The 23,725-nt window shown below is 40.4% G+C and overlaps 1 protein-coding gene across 4 annotated transcripts in view; it reads right to left on the reverse strand.

Annotated features, from left to right (window-relative positions):
- tox2 (TOX high mobility group box family member 2) overlaps positions 1–23,725 on the reverse strand; it is a 145,978-nt gene that overhangs the window by 67,488 nt on the left and 54,765 nt on the right. For all 4 annotated transcript variants that reach the window (XM_088088705.1, XM_088088699.1, XM_042505450.2 and 1 more), the window contains exon 2: positions 13,009–13,101. In XM_088088705.1, coding sequence (XP_087944831.1) covers positions 13,009–13,050 — 42 coding nt within the window. In that variant the 5' untranslated portion in view covers positions 13,051–13,101. The remainder of the gene's footprint in view (positions 1–13,008; positions 13,102–23,725) is intronic.

Genomic DNA, 23,725 nt, shown 5'->3' on the forward strand with positions numbered 1-23,725 from the left:
TTGAAAGGAAGAAAACATTTACTGGGAACAAAAAATGAAGTTTAAAACCATCCAATGTATCTTCATACTGCAATTCATATGATATCTAACAAATCAGTAGCCCATGAATGACATTGCATACTTAACGTAAAGTTGCATAGGTTAGGTTTAGGTTTAGGAAATGACACCTGGTTATGATGTACTTCAAAATAACTTGAGGTACATGAGTTCACTTGGAGACGCAATCACCGGTCTCCTGGGAGAAAGTCTTGCTTTGTTTGACCAACTCACCACTGAAACCTGCCTCGTGAGTGAACTTTTGATCATTATACTATTTCCCTCTTTACACCTGTGAGTGCATTCGTTACAAGATCGCAATGCGTGAGGACAGCCTGAACCACCACACAGAGGTCTCCATTTGCCATTATTGTTGCCAGGAGGGCCAGTGATTGTCTCAGGGTGGCTGAAGCCCCCCTGGCCACCTCTTGGTGATGCCACTGCCGCTGTGACTAAATTATTTGCAATATATAACAAAAATAGTGAATTTTAGGACATAGACAAATTAACTGCATTTATGTGGATCTGTCTGCTCAATTCAGCATCCACTTATCGAGGTCAGTAACCGTGACATGCATCCCTACTTACAAAAAAAGCTTTTTAGATCATTTTTGTATCAACTCTATATTCCTACTACAACAGTCACTTTGCATTCTGTGCTACAGCGTTGCTAACCTGCATTGATCTACACGAGAAGCTTTTCTCATAAGGTCGTTGTGAGCCAAGCTGCGCTTTTACTGTACGTACTGAATACCAAATCACACAACCGGCAACTGCGGCCAGGGATGTTTTAGATTTAAAGAAAGATGAGGCAGGAGAGATGGAGAGAGCAGAACTTAACCCTCCTTCTAGTCTCTTTTCATGGTTACAGTGTGCGCCTCCCTAGTTTTTCACCCCAGCGTAACTAATCGCACGTCAGTCAATGTGCCGATGGAAAGAGGCAGCAGTCAAAATACCTGTGTCAGGACTGTGGTCATTAGAGCGTTCAGTGACTGGCTGGCAGGCACGCATGCACACACACACACACACACACACACACACACACACACACACACAAAGATGAAGGCACACGTACATACAGACATAACCACAGCACACACTATGGGGGGATGGTGTGGTGTAGAGTAGATATGGATTGCCCGCGTGTATTTGTGGTTATCTATCTGCATGTGTATTTCACCTTTATGTGTTCCTCATGTGTGCGCATGTTTGCATGCTTCATAGACAACTTAAGTTCTTGGCTCTGAATGTGTGCACATTGCATGCGTGCCGGCGTGTTTGTGTAATGTATCCTGTCCAATAATACACACATTGATCCCAGCGAGATAAAGATAACAAAGTTAGACCTTCCATAATATTTATTTTCCCATAACAGACCTGCTCAGCCACGCCCAGTCATATAACTCCATGCAGATGAAATATGGTCTTCATTACCTTCAAACCTCAACACACAGAAACTAGTGAGGAAAAACAGAATTGCCCTTCTTTCTCGACTGAAAGAGCACGAAATGAATTGGAGCAGCTGAGATTTTTTACATTACCATGACAAATACAGCGAAATAGGGAGGCGAGCGAGAGAGGAGGGAGAGATAGCGCGCGCGCGCGAGAGAGACACATGACGACAGACAGAAAAGGGCAGATCAGACAGAAAGACCAAATTGTGTGAAAAAAACACATCAGCTCAATTTGTGCTCGACTGTAAGCTGTGAGCTGAGAGGAGAAATAAAATAAGGGATTTAGCAGGGAATCATGTTAAACCATGCAAGTGAATGAGTCCCCAGAGAAGAGTGTTCCCTCTCTCGCTTATGATGGACTTAATTGCCTCTATCAGTGTTAAGATATAACATTCATCTCAGGTTTATTGCTCTGCTTTATGGTCTTGTCCATCACACTGAGGGGTTTGGAGAGGCGGGCCACTCCTCAAATGGCACCTTAAAATAATGAGGCCGATTACAAAGCAACATGGGGAGGGGAAAAAAAGTATCATTTATATCTGGAAAATGAGAGCATTTTACAAGCAGATTTGGTATGTGAGCGAGTTGGCAAAGCAGAATGGTTTTGATGGTATGCCGCTTGGATTACTGTTTGGTTTCTGGGTCTTTCAAAACGCATGGTTCGTCGAGCTAAAGGCACACACATCTCCCCCACCTCTGACCCCCGAAAGCTCTGGGTAGGTGTAGGGTTTCAGATGGCCACACAATCGTACCATTGTGCTCCTGTTAACACAATGAAAACAAAGCTAACACATCACTGACATTCAACTCCCCTCACTCTGCCTAACCTTGACTTCCAACACAACTCAGGTGGAACATAGAAACTGATAATGAAGCAACACAGAAATCTGAAAAGAACTCAAACACGAGATGCTGAAACAGTGAATGCAATGGATTCCCTTTGCAGCAAACAATCAAGAATATCTAACATAAAATCAACATGCTTCTGGAGCAACGCGACATTGACATGTCATTTCATTTCTATAAGACGTGGTTCTGATCTCTTAAAAAACAGGCTGCTTCTCATCACATGAGGGCTTGAGAACCATGTCTGCATGTTCCATTAAATCTATTAAATCCACTCGCATTATATCATAGTGCTTACCACACAATAGGAGCCTTTCAAGGGCAGTCCCGGAGGAAGCCAACAAAGGGCCCTCTCTTTCAGGGTCTAGTCAAGTAATTCAGAAAGAGCCAAACACGATTTTTGTGTGCGCGGATCTTCTCCACCAGACCCACAAGCGGCAATTTCACCAAGAGAGAAAGACTGTCACAAAAAAGGAATAGAGTGGAAAAAGAGAGCAGCAAGATACCTGTTTTTTTCTCCTCACAAGTGCCTTATTTAAAAAGACACAGGGGCTGGTGGAGAAGTGTCCTTCCCTAAAATAGTGAGTGTCTGAGACAGAAAAAGCACAGACCTAGAAAGAAATGCCAAGCAGCGATTTGAGAGCAAATGAGGTCTGATATTATTCAACAAATTCTTTTATTTGCATATTTGTCACCACAGTGGTTATGTTTTCAGTTCTGATTGTCTGTCTAACATTATCACAACACAAAAACATCATTATTGGATTATTCTGCAAGACTCCAGTTAAGCAAGGTTTTCTAAAGAGCTTTAGGCATTTGGTCCCTGGTGTTTTACAGTATCTTCACATGGCAACTGGGGTACGCAACTGGTAATGCAACTGGGGGTTGGGTACCAAAATTGGTACTTCTGAGGGTCTTAACCGTATTACGTCGGTACCACAGAGTAGCAATAAACGCTTCATCAATAAGGTGAAAGAGCACAACTGGGTGAGAGAGACTGAGACGACATCCTGTAGTCATGCACACCTCGGCAGCTTGGTGCCAGTCAGTCGCAAGTGTGGCTACACTTTTCAAAACTGGACTCAGATACTGTAGTTTGCTGCATTATTTGTAATGGGAAAAAATAATTAATTTGTTATTACAGAGAGATTAACACCATTATGTACACTGCGTACCACTGGGTGCCTGTATCGAATTCCAGCTACCAGTACCTGTTCAAGTGTGAATGGTACCCAACCCAATAAGCAGTGAAAATTGGCATTGGACATGAATCATGAAGTGAAGAATTGTCCAATATGGACTTCATTTACGGATACCAGGCTGGCCTGTCTGTTAAGTTTCCTGGATATCTGAAAAATTACCATATTTCTATCAAATTTCTTGAAAAGCTCAGCCGTCAGCTAAGGAAGAGCTGCTTAGCTTTGAAAGGTAGAATCACTATGTGCCCATTTTGAAAGACTTTACCATTGCTAAAACTTAGATTATGCATAATCAAGCAAACATGCAAATTCTGATGACATTTCAGAGCCAAAAACAGTTATTCTGCAATTATTTAGATAACCGCTTAATCGATTCAGTCATTTTATGAGCAATCCTTTGCTACACCCTTAATTTTAACTATAGATGGTGCAGCAACATGATGAACCTACATGGTCATAATTTAGTAGTCGTGATTCATTAGAAATTTCAAACAAACCTCCCTGTCCAAAAAAACTTAACTGTGATTCTTGCATAGTTCAGATTTGAAAAAACATATAAATCTTTCGTATTAAATTAACAGTTTTAGAGGAGTGTGCAGCCTTGGCAGAGGTATATCCCCTCTGAATGCTCTCAATTAAGAATGACTTTTGGAGAATTTTTATGAATCCTCGTCACCCTTTTACATTTTTGCACTCTAACATTTATGACCTTTTCCACTCAAATCTCATTGATTTTCTCTTGCTTCATTCAGTAAAACAAAACTTTAGCTTTTTAGGAACTGTTTTCCCGAGAAACCAACCTGGTGTGCACAAGTACAGTAATTTGAAAACACACAATATAGCACCATCAGGAAAAAAAACCTCCTTTCTGTATTTGGTACCTCACCATGTATTTAAATCTAAATGCAGCATCCAGCACCGTCTACTTCTGTCAATGGGGCTCAAAATAATTCGCTGTTCTTTCATTCACTGCCATGCTGACTCCACATCCAGCATCTGCCACTAGCATTCAGGCAGAATTTTTTATTACCAATCTAATTGCACATTCCACCCTGACAAGAGCTCATTAAACCTTAATTATACACATGTTGTTTTCTACAAACATCTCCATTTGGGTCTCTCTGCCTTGTAATTGTTCAGCAGGGACAACCAGTTGAGATTTCGCAGATTGGGAGTGAATAAGAGAGGGAGAGAAAGAGAGGTAAAGGGAAATGGAGAAGGGGGTGAGGGGGTAGAGAAAGAAAAAAAATACCAGAGAGAGAGAGAGAGAGAGAGAGAAACAGAGAGAGAGAGAAACAGAGAGAGAGAGAGAGAGAGAGGAGTGTCTGGAAGTAGGTCATGCCTCTCCATAAACAAGGCATGGTTTCTAAAATAATATACCCATCCAGTGGAAGTAATGCCAAACAACTGAGCGAATGTGGAGCTCATGTAATATTTACAGAGCACTAATACATAGATGGCAGGTCTTTTTCTCAGCACCCCCCCCCCCCAAAAAAAAAGCCAGAGGTTTCTTTTTTCTTTTTTTATCAGTTTTTTTTTTCCTCTTGCCATTTCAATTTCAGAGAAAGCCAACTACATTGATATATCTGGCAGGGAGGGGGGATTTGGGGGGTGTTAAGATGTTGAGTTTCGCTCACTTTCTTTCTCCTTTCTGCCTCTCCTATCTGTTCTTAGCCCTCTCTCGCTTTCTCTCTCTCTCTCTCCTCTTCCTCTTTCCATTGTTCCCTCCGCATTGGCTTTGGCTGTGATGTTTTTTCACACATTTGTTACATTTTAGCGAGGGAAAGTGGGCCTTAATCCAGACTCTTTGAGGCATGGGCGATGATATTACTGTGGAGAATCGGCCTTTTAAAGACTTCTTTTAACTCCAGCTGGTGCTGTAAGGTCACCGAGCACTTGTTCGACGTCGGGCCCAGCGTGATGCTTCTGGGCTCGGGACTAACTGGCTGTGTCGACTCCAGGCCGGGCTTTCTGGGCTTTTGACACTGTCTGGCAATGCCAATGCATAAGGGAAAAGCCTGCAAAGGAAAACCTTTTCAGCATGTTTGCAAGTCCAAGTCCTGTGAGGAAAATAGCATCAGTTGAGTATATGTTTGATGTGCAGGACATTTCCAGTAGCCTACCTGATCTGACAATGAGAGGGGGAGGGGGGTGACTATGTGTATAGTTGGCATACTTAGAATTGAACAATATGCAGAAACAGCACATTTAGGGTGGGTATTTTTGACTCACAAAATTAAAATAATAGTTTTTATTAACTAAACAATGGTGGTTATGACATTTTTCCCCATAGACTGTCATGCATTTTTACATTTTACTACCGATGGGTGGATTATATCCACATTTGGTTAGACATAGCACAACTGCTAATTACATATTGTAGCTGCATTGTAAGGCTCAACTCAATATAATTTTGCATCAACTTTCAGTTGAAACATCTCATAATGATGACAGCATCATGTTGTGCATTTTACACAACTGTTTCGTCCAAATGAATGATTTCTCGATTTCTTTTTTTTACAAGGGTGTAGGTTTTGTTTTGACATTTTGGGGGTCACATATGAAATGGGGAGGGAGAGGGGTTCTTCCCTTAAGAAATTCTGAGCATCATAAACTTAATTTCCTGCGACCTACATTTAAGCTACGCCTTTACTTTTTTATAGTAATTGTATAGTAATAGTGTAGTAGTATCATCTATCATGATATGAGATTTTGGATACCTGACTGTTCTAGGGGTTCTATTATTTAACTTTGCCTTCTTAAACACGATAACCACAATACTGATGATTATTTATTAAAAAAAAACTGATTGTGTAGATATCTTGCAAAAGCACCAATAATCACCCCAAAACTATCATTGCAATATCAATATCAAGGTATTTGTTTAAAAATATAGTGATATTTGATTTTCTCCATGTCACCCAGTGCTACATGTTCCATATGGTGATACATACAGTAAAGCTATATTAAATAAATGTTATTAATAATTCTATAATTATGATTTCAGCCATGTCACACTACTACATTGATTGTTTCAGGTTAATACATAACAGCCACTGTAACAAATGATACGTGTTATCATATTTTGTATTAATGAGGCCTTTGTTCATGACACCCTAAAATCAGATGCTCTTTGACAATCTGTGGTGGCATGAAATGAGATGTCTATCACAGTCCATCCAGTGTCACTGCCACTTAGTACCCAAAAAAAAGCATCAAGTGTCCACGCTGAGCCTCTCAGTCATCACAAGGGACCTTCTGAGCCTGTCACTGTTGACACTCGCTGTATGCATCATTGATACCCACCCAGCAGCAGAAAATAAATAGCCTGCCATCAGATCACTCCTGCTTTGCAATATCACAATTATCTTGGAAACGCTTTTTTTTCCCCTTTACAGCCGGCATTTGTTTTGTGTCTCTGTTTTGTTGTTTATTCAGTTGGTTAGTTAAAATATTCCATTCTTAGCACAATTACAGTGGAACATCACTCAGTTCTCACCAACATCAAACACGCTCACTGTACGGTGTGATGTGAGCCATGTCAAGATAAACAAACATGACATATTAAACAGGAAAATGAGTCACTCTTATTATCCCACCAAAATAAATCTGGAAAACACTAATTATAACAACCTGTACGTGATCCTGACTGATTCACCCCTGCTCTCTGGCTGTGTGTTTGTGTATGTATGTATGTACTGTGTGTGTGTGTGTGTGTGTGTGTGTGTGTGTGTGTGTGTGTGTGTGTGTGTGTGTGTGTGTGTGTGTGTCTGTCACATTCTTCTCCAGCTGCTGCCTTAATAGGCAGTCTCTTAGATATTCGCTACAGAATAGTGCTCATGCAATATTAATATCGCACCAAAATATGGAAGCCGGAGCCCCCACTCCATCTCTCACTCCCTACATAATTGACTATGCAAGGCTCCAAATCAGCTCGGAAAAAGAGAGAGAAAGACACAGAGAGACAAAGCAAAAGAGAGAGAGAGAGAGAGATGTAGAAACCAGGAGAAACTGACGGCAAGAGGAAGAGAAAGAGTCCTGAAACGATCCTGTCTTCTCTGCGCTATAGCAGATTCTGAACCTTCACCCTGTGTATCACTGTCAAGGCAGTGGAGCTAAAACAACAACAACAATAACAACAACTACAACTGTAGCTCAAACAGTTTGACTCCCTGCAAAGAAAACGCTGATCCTTATCCAACCTGAGCTAAAGCAAACCTCTACCCCAGCAGCTTTGACAGTGATTGTGAATCACCTTAAACACTCATTGGATTTCAATATTTCATTTCATTGTATAGATTACTGTACTTTCATTGCCACTGACAATAAAACACACACTGCACCATGCACGCATGCAGTTGGAAGGTAAACTGAGCTCTCCTATTAAAGCTCAGTGATCCACCAGTGGGTCAGTTATTGCAGCATCATGCTGTGCAGCCAAACACTGTTCAAACCCACAGTGTTGTGTTAGAGTCGAGTATATATATCCTAAAGTTTCCAAAGATACTAAACTGTCGGGGTGATACTGGAGGAAATGTGTACAAAATGATGCACAAGATGTGTCTCCATTTGTTGAATAGGTTTGACTAAACACAGTGTGGAATATAATAGATACATATTAGAAACTTTAAGGTCCTTTAAACTTGTGATTCTGCACTTTTTCACTGATTTTTTTTTTTTTTTTGTGGTAATGTGCCAAGAAACACAGCAATGTGCCAGCAAAAGGTAAAAAGAAAGAAGTCTCCTAGTAAGTAAACCATGAGTTACAATCGTTTTATGATGAAGAAAATGCATTCAAATTGTTAATAAAACCTCAAGGAGACACAAAGTTGAATTAAGTGAGGAACACTTAATGTAAACAGAGACTTTGTTTGTGGGCCTTTAAGGGAAAATAAAGGTGAAAACTAGGTGTAAAGGGGTAAAGCTTGTGGACCTCTACCACATCAGGACCTAAATTCATTATGGACATAAAATCTATTTCTACACACCTGTGCCTGTGTTTCTCATTGATGTATAAAGAGAAGTGAACTCAGCATTGGAGGCGGGACCTCACTCATTCCTATGAAAGTCGCTCAGTGACGCATGAAGCATAAAACGAGACGGCTACTTCCGGTTCAGCGCTCTGCTAACTTGATTGGGGGTTGAATTATTTAATTATGTGGCTTTTATAGACTTTCCAAATGTTATCTGCCCAACGGCTAAAACTCTGCTTTTTGGGGAGGCATTGACCCTCAAAAAAGTGTATTCACCAATTCAGGGTGACTGTGGTTTAGGAGGTCATCCCCGATTCAAAAGGTTGGTGGTTTGATCCCCAGTTCCTCCTGTCAACATGCCAAAGTATCTTTGGGTAAGATACTGAACCCCATATTGCTCCTGACAGCTGTTCCATCTGTTTATGAGTGTACATGAATGCTTCAAAAATTTGAGTAATTTGGCTTCACAGCCGGCCACTTCCTGGGGGCCCACAATGTCCTAGGTCATATTGTAGCCTAGCTTAGCATAAAGACACAGGAGAAACAGCTTGCATGGCTCTCCCCAAATTTCTGTCCATGACAACAATGTAAAATGACAATTATTAGTTTTTCTGGAGTTACTGTATGTGCTGTTACTATTCCTTGCTGTCAACGGTGTAGCTTCTCTTTTAACATTTAGGACATGTTGATATTTACACTACCTACACATATGTAAGCTGTATTGCACTATACCTGAAGTATTTATTATATTTGCAGTATCCTTCCCATTCTCACAATAATCATTCACTGCATAATAAGAAAAAAATCACTTCTCTACTTGAAGCTGCTGATCTATACTCAAAGTTGGTGCTTGTTCCTTTTCACATGTGCCTCCCTTAACTGTAGTTTTATTACTTTTATCTAGTAGTTACCTACTTTTTCTACTTTTTCCCTTTGTTTTGTTTGTGTACTTGCATGTTTACAAACAGTGGTCTGGGAGAAACAGCATTTCAATGTTGTCTTTGTCCTGTACATGTAGCAGAATTGACAATAAAGTTGACTTTGACTTTAAGCGGGGGATTTGGGTTTCTCTTTTCTAGCATAACAGCTTAATTTCTGGCACTCTGGTGAGGTTTTATGCACCAATTTGTGCCTCTTCTGCACCATTTTTGGTGTAAATGTCATGAAACTTCCTGCTTCGAGCATAGGCGACATAGCTTCTTCTTCTTTTTGTTTTATGGCAGATTCCAACAATTGCTTTTGAAGTTGCATAATACCATCACCTGCTTTACTGGAGACACTGTTGTGCCAATGAGTTGTGTTATAGCAGTTTGTCAAAATAAAGTAAAAGCCCTCTGCTACTTTAATGTTTTGGGGGTTTTTTTGGTGGGGACAAATCACATGTTGTAAGTTTTGAGTGGTGTCCCCTCCGTCCCCCAAAAATCTAGGCTTACGGTTGCTGTCTGTGTAAAAATTAAACAAACAAGAAGGAATGTATTGAGAATCAATCTATGATTGGTGGATTTTTGAACTTTGTATACACTCGGGCTCGTTGTTTCCCCCCGCTTCTAGTCTTTATACTAAGCTAGGCTTATCATCTCTTGGTTAAAGCTTTTTTACTTTATTTACTTAAAAATTTTAGCTGTTCAAAAAGTTTTATTGCCCAGCCCTATATTCTATGCTCACATTCAACACCCTCACTAAGCACACTGTCCTGCCTAATGGACATTGCACACTTGTGACCAACACACTAATGCACATTTTAAAGAAAAATTCATAAAAATCAAAGAGCACCGCAATAAAGAGCACACTCTATTTTAAGGAAGAGATTCCCCTAAAAGCCACTAATACAACAACCCGCCCCCCCCACCAATTCTTGTATGGTACGGTGAGATCATAGAGGAGCACTCGGGGTCAGGCCCCCTGCACTGAGCATTTAAAAAAAATGAACTGTAGGCATTTAAAACCATAATGGATGTTGAAAGAAAGAAAAGGAAAAGGTTGCGGGGGCACAGGCAGTGGTTATGGGGAGGGGGTGGGCAGTGCACCTTGACAGGAAACATAGAGGTGAAGAGCAGGAGTTGGAGGTTAGTTTGACAGAGAGAAAAGAGGTGGTGGTGGGGGTGGGGGGGTGGGGGTTGCTGCGGAAGTGCCAAGCCCACTTTTAACTGAACCGAGGGTGGTGAGTGGTGATGGGGAAGGGGGAAGACAGAGATAGAGATCGGGGAAAATAAAAGGGGTGTGCAGGGGAAGGAAGAGGGGAGGAAAGAGAGGATGGGTGAGAGGAGCTGGGGGGTGGGGGTGGGGGGAGAGAATGAGGGGGGTTGCAGGGACCTTCTGCACCTTGACACTTGCTCTCACCACAGCACCTGATAAGTGCAATGGAAAAACGTCTGGTTTCCTCCTGCATGTTAAGTGGTTTATATTCTCCTTCTCTCCACGCAGCCTGTAGCTACAGTCTGCTACTGTACAGACGCTGCACCCAGGTAATAACAGACAAAAGGAAATGACAGAAAACCAAAGAGTGAGGGGAAAAAATAGCTCATGTTGTCTCCTTTTGTATTGTTTTTGATCAATTCTAATCTGCGTGAGAAATGTAATCTTTAAATCTCTCCCTTTTAGAAATCTTCCTCCCCTTACATTAATGTTTATCCATCATTTTTAACTCGTCATTTCAAAAACAATTTCTGCACAGAGACCCAGATGAAGAGTTTTATTTGCTCAAGAGGATCAGATGAGAGCGTATATATATCTTTACTACCTCATGCATGTACTGACAAGGAACTCATTCCCATGATTTGTAAGTGGGTCTCTCCACAGAGCAGCATTAACAATATTCACTTTAGATAACGTATGATTCCAGGCCTGAGGAGAGGATGGGTTTCTTAGAAATGCTTTGTTAGCACTCCCCCCCCTTGATAAATGATTGAGGACATGTGGCCTGAGACATCAATACAATCTCTGTTGTAATTAAAAAAAAAGGTGCGCACCAACAATATTACACAGCTTTCACTTTGTCTGACTCCCCGCCCCTCTCTCTCTCCCCCCTCACTCACCCACTCTTCCTCTCATTGAGCCCCGGAGCAGCGAAGAGATAATTCAAAAAGCACTTGCATGGAGTGAAACATGAAAAAGAGGAGACATATGAAATTAAATTCTCTCTTTTCGCTCTATTGTTCTTTCATTTTCTCTCTTTTGTTACATAAATGCATAAATGCATAAAAGCAAGGCAAGCTAGATTCTAATTATGATTTTCACAATACTAAAAGATTTCTTCTTCTTTTTTTTTTATTAAGAAAAAATGAAAGAAAGGTGTCACCAACAAAGCAGACTTACTGTTCCAGCACTTTGTCAAAGTCAAAGTACTGCAAGTGCTGCATCACTAAACTTCAATAAACTTTTTCCTTTTTTCCCCAAGCGTCCTCGCGAACAATTATATAATAAAATAGTTAAGAAATAAGACTTTGATGCCCGGATACAAGTGCTTTACAACAAAAGAATTAGAAATAAAAGGAAAATAAGTTAAATATTTTAATTTCTGTCCTCAATCAACATTTGCCCTTCCTTTAATTTCCACCTGAAACAGGTCCAAAGTAGAGTGTCGATTGAAGAGAGCTGCTGCATGACTTCGTTCTGTATGAACACATACACAGTAGGAGGTGGCTGGTTGGCCTATCAGCTGAAACGAAATGCTTCTGCTACCAAGCAGATACAACACAAACCACCAAGTCAGATGAGCGCTTTATTTGGAGCCTTGCAGTGGCCAAAGATGGTCTGAGGATGGGGGACTGAGCAGGTTGATCAGGGTGAGCGTGGGAAGAGCCCATGGGGTGAGCAGTAGGGTTGTGTACCAAGAGCTATACTTTTAAAGGTACCCTCCAAATTACATTGTTAGTACCACATATCGATTCACCTTAAATCTATCTGTGACAAAAGTCAGTACTTGACAATACATCTGGGAGAAATTTCAGGAATTAGACAACAGGTGGGAGTACCGCGAAGGCCAGAAGTCCATCACAGAAACGCAGCTTTAGGCTTATTTACGTTGGATACGTTTTCTGAAAGCTTACAGATACAGATGCAATGGAATGGAAATGTAGTTCAGACAAGACACAGCCGCAGGACATGACAAAGACATTGAAAAAATAGTGTAATGGAAGAAATCTGCAATAGAGTGAGAGGAATTCTCCATTGACATGTCGCAGTGTATTTAACGACCACCACCGTCTACAGCGCTGTCTCTGTTAAAAGGTACATTAGTCTCATTTGTAGTTGTGTGAAACTTTTGACTTTGCCTTCTAATGCCATCTATTGGCTTTATCAAAGCCAAACTCTGCACTGCTTCTAAACTGTCACTCCTCTCCTGTGTTTGGACAGTCTGGGTGTGCAGACGAGGGAAGGTCTCCCACTGTATCCATAAGCGTTAAATGTGACATGTTTGTACACGTAGGTATGAACGAGATGAAGGGGTGAGGGAGCACGGGTGAGGGGGGAGAGAGGGCTACGAGAGAGGAGTCTTACCCCAGTAGAGGGCAGTCTCTTGCCGTCAGGGTTTGGGCGCATGGGCAGGGAACTGTAGAGCCTCACACCTCGATCTGCAGCAGCGTATCTGCCCTGGAGGAGGAGGAGAGAGAGAGATTTTAAGCATATTTTCTTCTTTTTACAGAGAATTCAGCATAAAGCATAAATTAAACACATCAAACACATACACAAACATAAAATCACTATAAAAAATCAAAATTTGGATTTAACTAATTCAGTTTAAAATTGAAGTTTTATTTTCTCATCCAAAGAGCAGAGATCATACATTTCATGGTTAGCATTTTGTTTACACGTGCTGGTTTCATAAATTTCCGCCAAGTCGGAGAGCCTGCACATTGGCTGCCATGTTAAATCACATCACCTCATGGTGATGTACCACACATAATAACTGGATAAGGTTGGCTCAGTAGCGGCACTAATGGAACTAAGCTGTTGTGTTTGGTAGCCAGGGTTCCTGCGCTCTGCTCCACTGTACTACTCCACCAACTCCATCTTTCTATACGTTACACAGCTGATAATTAGAGTGTGGTGGGCCAGCTCCTCCCTGTAATTGCCCATGTGGGTTTCAGCTGTACAACACAACCTGAGGGAGTGGTGGCAAAGCTCTCAGTAGTTGGGAAGCTAATGATTCGCAACAAGTGGTCCCTGCCAGGGAGAGACAGTGCAGCTCAGTGTGGTTCACACCATGGCCCACAGCCTCAGTGGGGGTTACATCCCGGGATTCAGTTCAAATCTCACTTTCTCTATCTCACTCCTTGTCTTCGTCTCTTTCATCACTCAGCTATACACGTCTCACTGCACTGCTGTGATATTCTGTGAACCTTGAATTAACATCTCTCTGTGGAAACATCTGGCCAACAGTTTGCATGTCGTTTCTGTCATCTGACAGTGATCACCTATTGTGCTGTGTGGGTGTTAATTGATAAAACAAGCTACATCTTTTTTCTCTCTGCTGCTGGAGAGTCTATTTTAGCTTCTGTACACTGACTCCGGCTGTCAGGGCCCTGACACACCTAGACACTGTTAGTCAATGTCGTGCCATTGTTGAGCATCTGTCTCACTAGTTTTTATCTTTTTGGCATTTATGCCTTTATTATATAGGACAGCTTCAGGGTGAAAGGGTCAGCTCTACCAGGTAAGCTAGTGGGCGCCCCGTCACTCTAGTTTTTGGCACTAGTTGATGCATGTCTGCTTTTTTCTTGTAGCCGATTCAGCCTGAGGAATGTGCGTATAATCACTCTGATTGGCAGTTCAGCTCAGTGCACGAGAACAGAAACAGAGGGTGAAAGCCAACAAATGACTAAAGTCAAAAGGGTGTGAGATCAAAATAAGCTTGTATTATTAAGTAAGATAATCTTTTTAGCCACTGAGCTCTTTAGCAGAAATGGTCTATAATTGTTTTATAATAATTGGTCTTTAATTCTTCCACTTTTGCTTTATGAATGACGAATACAGACTGCCGCCACCTGCTGGAATGGAGAGTTATTCTTTTCACAAAAGTGCAGAATGTTCATGCTATTTAGTCGTTAGCTGTCATTTGTGTTGTGTTTGACTGCAACTTTTTGGTTGAGACACAGGCGACGTAAGGCGAGGCAACAGTGGGCCTTTGTTGCCATTAGTTCTTTGATGTCAGTTTTGTGTGTTTGAGCCTTTAAAATAAAAGCTGCAACAAATGATGTGGAAACTCTCATAAATAAGATGATAAAACATGACTTTATACATAATGACTATGGCTACTGCCTGCTATGTATAGTGCTTAATGGCTTTGCTTTGATACATAAAGTCTGCTAATGAGGATGTGATGTAGATTACTGAGGGAGAAAAAACAGTGCAGCAATCTAGAACAAATATCACATTATCTCTCTGTCGTACTTAATTTTTTACTTGCTTTACTGTCTCCCCTTCCTCTTTTTTAGCATTCATTCTGTCACTTCATCCATACACAAAAAACAAAAATCACACACCAAAACACCCAGACACGTGTAATAAGGTACACAAACACATCCAAGGGCAGGGCTTTAGATTGCCGTGCAGTGAGATGTCGTGCAGTATTTGACTATATTTAACAATTGAGTGAGAAAACATCCCTGAACTAACCAAAACTGACCCTGCCCTTCACCTCTGGTCAGTCACATGGTACGGGCAAACACGCATCCACAGGAGCATAGCAGGCCTCAGCTTTTATAGTGGAATCACCATAAACACACCTTTGCAGATTGCGTTTATGTGCCTAAATACATAGTTATTACCGCGCAGTGAAACCCAGTGCATGCATAAGCTTATGTAACATACTGTGCATGAAACATATTTGAGAAATCACAAGCTCAAAGAGCATGATTTATGCCCTATAAGCTGGTTCTATGCAGAACAGCGTAACAGTATGCTGATCTAATGGCCTATCACAGACAGTGTACAGTGGCAGGCTATCCCCTGAGGCAGAGTGAGAGTACTTGCTGTGTAAGGTTTTGATTTCCTGTGCTCATTATGAAAGGTGAAAACAGATGAGTAGACAGCAGTGGCCATCTCGTCGATATGGTTCGCATAATGATGACACAGCGTTATTAAAGAGAACTCTCATTTACAACTTTCCTCCATGCTGCACACCGTCCACACAAACAACATAAAACACACAAAACAACAACCCCCCTTAGGGATTTGCACCATGTGTTTTCAAAGGTAAATATACAGTTTTTCCTATACACTTTTAGAAATAATAATTTCAAAAGGGTTATTCCTTCAGTTTTAAGGTTCACACCAGAACCTTTTGCTTCTGAAGAACCCTTTTTGAAAGGGGCGTTCTATTCAGAACCATTTTTATGCAAGAAACATATTTTGGAAGAAATACTAAAATGGTTCCCATGTTACAAATTTTAAAATATCAATGTATCTGAATCCCCTTAATAAATGAATTTTACTGGTGTGCTATAGTTAGTTATTTATAGTTAGTTAGTTAGTTATCTTTCCCATCACTTTATGCCATTCAGTGCCATTTTTTTAATGGTTACCTGGTACTTGACATTTTGTACTTGCTTCTAATTTTTAGAACCCAATTTTGGTCACCACCCTACTGTACCATTGAACTTCTATAGTACTATAGCTGTAGTCGTAGTGATGTTATGACCAAAACAGCCCCGGCCCTTAAGGGGCCTCATGGACGTGGCTCTTTTGGCCCTGGCCTAAACTGTTACACTAAAACCATGATTAATGGGATTTAGATTTATGGGTAATGTAGTCAGTTACTTTACGAGGCTTTAGATGAAACCCTTAGAATAAAAAGAAGTTCTGAGTAGAACCTCCTCGGTGGGTTCTTCTTAACATGGAAGATGATCAGATTCAGGATAGGACTGCCAAGAGAAGGCTGTAAGTGTAAATATTATGCCATAGAAGGGTTCTTTATAGAACCACAGAGGGTGGAACTTTTCATAGATGGCTCTTTAACCCTTTATTTTGGATTCTATGTAAAAACCCTCCGATACCCTATTCCCGCACCTACTGTTGAGCTGTTCAAATCATTTTGACCAAAAATAAATAGGTTCAGACCCCTAAAAGCTAAAAAAAATACCTAAATTTACCTGAATTGCAAACAGTGACAACATCAGTAGGCAATTCATATTCTACAGGTTGGAAAGAGATGATGGAGAAGCAACACTGGAGAAGTCCATGAGAAATTGTCAGGGAAAACAAGTGTTCAGTGGTCTCATTAACAGTTGGCCCATGCTTTTTTAAACCGTAATATTGCTAAAACTGTTTATTTCCATTTTGCACTGTGCAACACCTTCCATTGATTAAACATCCTCGATCACACTTCTTTCTTTTTGTACAGCACTGTGTGACCTAGGTTTTGGAAGGTGCTATATAAATAAACTTTTCCCTACTTACTTACAATGGTTCTGATCAAAACTTGTGAAAATCACAATTTCACAGTTTCATCCCAGAGATCAATTAAAAATCTCCTATTCTGTTTCAGAATATGAAATGCAGGCATGAATTCTGAACAGAGCTGGTTCAATGACAAAAAGCTGAGCTGTTGGTAAAGGAGTATGAAAGAGTTCCAGGTAGAACTTTCATAAAGGGTTCTACCAGGAACCATAAAGACTTTTCCAATTGGAGAAAACCAAAGAACCCTATGTGGTTGTAGTTAGCACCTTTAATTGTAAGAGTGACCATGTGACCAAGACCATTTTTTTTTTACATTGGCTTCTTTATTGCAATATAAGTATTTATTTGGCATTTATATTAGTAGTAGTGCCACTCCAGGTCATAATCCGCAGCATGGCCTGGCATGTTGTGTTTTTCACATCCTCCAGTCAGACATTCGTTTTTCTTTCTGCCTTCCAGAGGAGCTACTGTACACTAACTGCTTCCTTCAGTGGAGACTTTTTCTTTTGTGGCTTGTTAGGTAGCTTGCCAGCATCGCTGCTAAATGAATGCCTCGCAGAATAGCTGCTTTAGCCTGCGAAGGAGCCACAGTAAGTGAATGTTTGATATTTCTCCAGTGTGCCAGGCTAATCTGGCCCTGTGGCATGCCATTACGGGGCTAATAACAGCTGTCTGCGGCCTGGAGGGGACACAAGCAGGCCTGGCTGCGCTAACTGGCCCTGACAGACTCATTAGGAGTGCTGGCACCCAGAACAGCAACAGCCAAACTCCTCACATTTCCTTGCTGGCTCACAACAGTTTGCAAGTGCAAGAAGCATTGTTCTCTACACTTGTTCTCTGACACCTTTCTTTTGTTTTCAAGTCCTCACTTCAGATGCTCTCACCCTTCTCACCTCTCTTTAGATTTCTGGCTGGCTTTGGGTTTCTGTGATATTTCTACCAAAACCAGATGCTGCCAGGAGTTTATCGTCTCTGTTCGACACCATGTTGAGTCTAACCACTTATTCTTTTTCTTTTAAATCCTGCACACCCACACTCTAGTTCTGACCAAAATAGAGCAGAAGGCAGAGTTCACTTGTTTGCTCGCGCTACTGAAATCCTCCCTCAGAAAAGTAAAGGTAAAATAAATAAATTCATAAATAAACAACGCTGTAACTCACTTAGTTTCTAACTTGGGTGTACAGCCACAGAAAGATGCTGCACCGCACCAGGAAGAGGCTGGCATCCTCTGAACTTTGTATCAGTTACTGTAGCCGGACCTGGCTGGGGACAAGAGGGACTTCCCCAGGCAGACAGCAAAAGCAAACATTGTCCTGTCACTTGGCAGAGCAGAGCCAATCAGTACAAGCTGAGCAGGCAGACAGTAAACACAGAGAGCCAATGACGGTCGTCTGGATGTAGAACCATTAACAATAGAGGGGAGCGAGGAAGGGGGGCTGTGATGTGCCCTCTCGCTAGACTGCTGCCGTGTGACAGACTTTTATGCTCATGTACAGATTTACATGATGCTGATTATACTGATGCAAGTGATAGTTTCAGATTGTGTTTGACAAATCATCTTATTTGCTACAATAAGCTTAAGTGTGGTTTTCCTAACAAGTCAACATCTACTAACATCTACCACCACATTATATAATCAAGGCCAACTGATACTGATTATTGGCCAAGATGAACATATTGATGTAAACATTTATATTCACATGTTGTTGTATCTCTCACATTTTTGTTTAGATAGCAGCATTTTGTACATATTGAACCATGTATTAAAAATGTTACATATCCTCTCTGATAAAACAGTAAAGATTTGGTTTTGACTGTAAAATTTCTTATCAGAGAAACATTCTTATGTCCATTTTTTTGTGTGTAAAGACAGAATATTTCAAGGAGAAGCAAAAAAAAAAAAAAAAATCGTCCAGAAGCCCAGTCACCAGAGGAAAATTTTAGCTTTATACACTTCTACACACCATGAATACATGGCATTTGCATGTTTTATACATAACATCTCAAAGCTTCTAAAATGATGTAATTGTAATTGTATTTCATCTAGGCAGGAGGCCTGCAAAGCTGCAGACGACTGTTCAAAACAAAAAACACCGGTTGTTTTTTGGCGACCAGTTTTCGCTTTTCAACTCATAACTGTGGCACCAAACCTGTGTTGTTGTTTTTTTTTAACCATCGTATTGCAGTGTTTCCCAGTGGTGTTTGAGCCACTGTTATAAGCCAAAACATGATAATTTCCTAACAATAACCAAGTAACTTTCGTGCCTAAAATAACCACACTTTTACTACAACCCTGCAGAAGAACGTAAAGTATCTGTTATAAAATGTGACATATTCATATTCACACATAGTTTGTAAAAACGTACAATACAAACATCTTTCTCACAGTTGGGTTGTGGCTGATGTATTGGTATCAGATTTTTATTATTCTCAATATCCAGTTAAATCTGTCAGGCTCTGTGTTTCGGCAGGAATCTGGCAATAGGACACATATCACGACACAGGGGCTACGATGCAATATACTGTGATACTGTTAGCAAGGGGATATATTGCAATGTTTTTTAATCTAATTTCATGAAAACTGTCATTGTATGAAGAACACCAGAATGTACATAAAATCTGAGTAAAAAAAGTTCACCTCTTATTGCAATCAGAACAGTGGTATCTACATTTGTATTTATCACAGTCTCTGTAACAGTAGTGGTAAGATGCATTGGAGTGGAAGAGTCAAATGTCTGAAGATGGATAACAACAGTGCTATCAAGCAGTCAGGGAGTTTGCATGTAAACTGTTCATTATAACTCAATACAGTGTTTCTGAGAATTGATGCAGTATCACAAGACATAATGTCATGATAATTAAGTCTATCAATATTTTTTTACACCCCTATCTAATAAATATTCAGCATCATTTTTATCCCTGCCTGAAGCACAGTAGATGCCATGGTAAGCCTCCTCATTAGATATCAGCATTGCCTTTTTATAGGTGGGGGTGGTGGGGCACTGCAAATCCAAAGGCACAGCTGTGGGGGTATAGTTACCTGTAACGTTAGCTGTTGCATGTTATATTATTTACGCAGATCTGGACTTAATGGAACACATGTGTGTCTGCAGCCGACATTCTTCCCAGATTAGCTGAAAGGCCTGCACACATCAGACTTCACCGATGAGAGGAATGCAGGGCCCAGACCGGCTTATGAGGAAACCCTATCACTCATCTATAGCATGCAGTAATGTATGCACACAGTCACACAATCATGCATGTACACACGTACTGTATTTATACATCATGGAGACAGTACTCCATACTGTATGTACAGTATGCACTCAACAATGCATGCACACTGACATAAGATCAATGATACAAAACATTGCACTCATTCCAATTTCAGTGCCTATGCATTGTTTAATTCTGCTTCCTGTGGTGCTGTTCTTCCTCACATTTTAACTGCTAACATACATTATCCTGTCGGCTCTGTTGCATAAACATATTACACAATTTCAGTCGGATTTCTAGCTGCGGTGGTCTAACAGTCAATAGCAGAGTATGAATCACTTTTTCAGTGGTTTTTACAGACTTAAGTCTGAGACAAAACTGCAGCGTGCAACATTGGTTTGCAAATCATGATGAATCATTTTCTTTCATGTATTTTGCACTGAATGTAGAGCTTTGAAATGTATTGATATCATAACAATATTGTGATACCAGATTATATATCGTGTTAGATTTTTAATATCGTAATATAAGCAGCATCTTTTCCTGGTTTTAAAAGCAGCATTACAGTAAAGTTGTGCAATTTTCTGAACTTACAAGACTGTCTAGCTGTTAAAATATTTTCTTTCACACACTTAGTCATTATATCCATATTACTATAGTTTTTTTAATCAAAAATCTCACTATGTAAATAATTTGTGACCAAAAGCCAACCCTAAAGTATTGTCGCAATACCGACATCGAGGTACTTGGTCAAAAACATTCTAATACTCTGTTTCCTCCATATTGCCAAGCCCTAACTGAATATCATGCCATTTAATGTGACGATCGAGCTCAGTTTTGTAGGATGTACAGTAGAGGGGAGCAAGTTAATGTTTTGCCACAAGTCACAAGTAAGTTTCAAGTCTTTGCATTCAAGTCCCAAGTCAAGACAGGCAAGTCCCAAGTCCTAAACTTAAAGCTTCTAATCTTAAACAATCTATTATGTGCTCTTTACCAAATGTAATGCCATTTTAGCACACACAGTATTAATAAAATTAAATTTACTAAAATAATGTATACTTTTAAAAAATGTGTAGTTTGTTGCTAGTTGTTGCGTGTCCATCTGTAATTTTCAACTTGCAGGGGTTTTTTTTTGTTGACTCAAGTGTCAACTTGCTGGAAATGAATGGTGTGTATTAATATTAGTTGAGTCAGGAAATAAAGGGAAAATCAATAGATTTGTGGCACTTTTTTTTTTTTAAATCACATACTTCTTCATCTTAGGCTTGGCACAGGTTATCAAATATCATCATAGTCAAAGGGCTCAAGTCTAAGTGTCTTTTTTGATACTGTCAAGTGGAGTCTAAAGACAACAGTTTAAGTCATATGCCTTGAGTCCAGGGCTCTGACGAAAAGTATGTAATATAATTTTATTATGACAAATAACTTTGTCATAATAACTTAACTTTTTAGGTTTCTTAACTTTATGAAACAAACTTAACTTTGCACAGTATCCCTGTGAGTTCTAGCCTTGAGACCCTGAAAACACTTTGTGTGTTGTTTGTTTCAATGGGAAGGACAAAGTTAAACTATGATATATGAACAGAGAAGTAACTTAAATATATGGCTCAGAGGTCATGTAGAAAATTGCATTAGACTCTACTGTTAAGCCAGTACTTGTGTAATATAGTGAATCAATTCAAAGCATTGATTTCTCAAGGCTGGAAGCTACAGACCTGAGTTGCAAAAACATATTGATGCACATGTTTACAGTGATTGTTTAGGTATTTCTGTTTATTTTCACATAGATTATAAATCAGGAGGCATGTCACATCCCATCCGGATGTATTTGTTGGTTTGCATTATTTATCCCCAAACACCTGCAGTAAGAGACAGACAGATGAGTTGTGTGCATGAAAGAGATGTCAGCTGAGGCCTAAGCAGCTCGACCATAACCAGGACATGAACCCAGGGGCTACTTGCCTCGGGCCACTACTGACACTCAAACTACTGATCACACTATCGGGGTTATCCAGCCAACCCCAGCGCTTGAGCCGGGGCTATTTATAGCTGACCGCAGCTTTTACAGAGACTCTCCATCCATTACTGGTGTAAACTCGTGTGAGCTTGTATGTACGTACATGCTTACGCCTGTGCTTTTAAGGTGGGAACAGTTGATTATGTAACAACCGTTATAAAACTTAATATCATGTGTCCTCTCTTTTCTTGTCCTCTTGTTTTGGCTCGTCACTTCTCTCCACCCCTTGCTGTGCCTCCGCCCTTCCTCCTGCTGCCTTATCTTCTGTTTATATTTCTGCAGTGGTTTTTGTTGCTCCATCAGTCAACATGGATCACAATTTACACATAAGCACAATACATCAGCTGAACCTCTGACATCAGCTTCTCTCTTTCCCTCTCTCTCTCGTTGTCTATCAATATATTCATCTATCTCTCTGTGTCTTTTATTTCTTTTCTCTTTATTCTCAGTCTCCTGGCATTTCAAGAGAGGAGCAGGATGTGTTGAAATGCAAATACATGCTGTGTTGTTTAACTCAGAAAACCTACAGTGGAAAGTGAGAGCAAGGAGGTCACATTGTCCTTTGATTCTGGTAATTTCTGACCCAACTCCTGCCAGTGTTTCCTACTGTAGATGATGGAAAACCTTTTTCTAACATAAATATTGTGATAAGTCTTTACCTTAAAGAGACAGTACACCCCAAAATCAAAAATATAGTATATAGTGCTATTTATCCGTTTAGATTGTTTCGGTGTGAGTTGTCGAGTGTTTGAGATATTGGTGGTAGAGATATTGGTGGTAGAGATGTCTGCCTTCTCTTGAATATAATGGAACTAAATGGCGCTTGGCTTGTGGTGCTCAAAGTGCCAAAATCATACATACGAAAAACTCAACAGCAATGTCTCCAGAAATCATGACGCAGTTACTCAGGATAATTCACAGACCTTATGTGAGCAGTTTTATGTAGGAACTATTTCTTTCTACCAAACTAACCCATTAACCGTATAACCATGCAAAAGGAACTGTACATTTACACATGGACCAGAGACTCTTGCTTGTGGCAGCTTGAGATGTTAACATTAATGGTGGCTTCTCGGCATAGCTGTAACATTGGCTAGCTTTTACCCTTTATACACCAAACTTAGTGTGTATATGAAGGCCTTCTAAAGAAGAAGCAATAGTGCCTTTTCTTTTCCCTGTAGATCAGAGTTGTTTAAACAGCTCCGGTGTGCCACGTCAGCGTCTCCCTTAAATTCTGTGCAGATTAAATTTGGGGCAATGTTCAAGCACTGCTTAGCTGGAGAAGGGCAGTATTTTGTGGTTGGCCATCAATAGATCATGCACAGAAAGGGGCAAAAAAATGAATGCACCAACCCAAATGTCATATTTCCATCACTGCCAATCGGAGTTGGAGCTGATGAAAATCCGTGACTACTGCAGAGACGTTTGTCCAGGGAGTGGATGCAGATCGTAACCTTTCCCATTAAATGCGAAAAGCCAGATGTTAGTGAGTTTTTTGTGGGTTTTTGTTCAGTGGGAAAGGGGCTTCAGTGGTACTAGATTAGTTAGCAGTAGCCTCCTTCTGTGTGGTGTTACAGACGGCGA

The sequence above is a fragment of the Plectropomus leopardus genome, chromosome 2 (genome assembly GCF_026936395.1).
Source record: "Plectropomus leopardus strain MGB_pleo_1.0 chromosome 2, ASM2693639v1, whole genome shotgun sequence".
Taxonomy (NCBI): Eukaryota; Metazoa; Chordata; class Actinopteri; order Perciformes; family Serranidae; genus Plectropomus; species Plectropomus leopardus.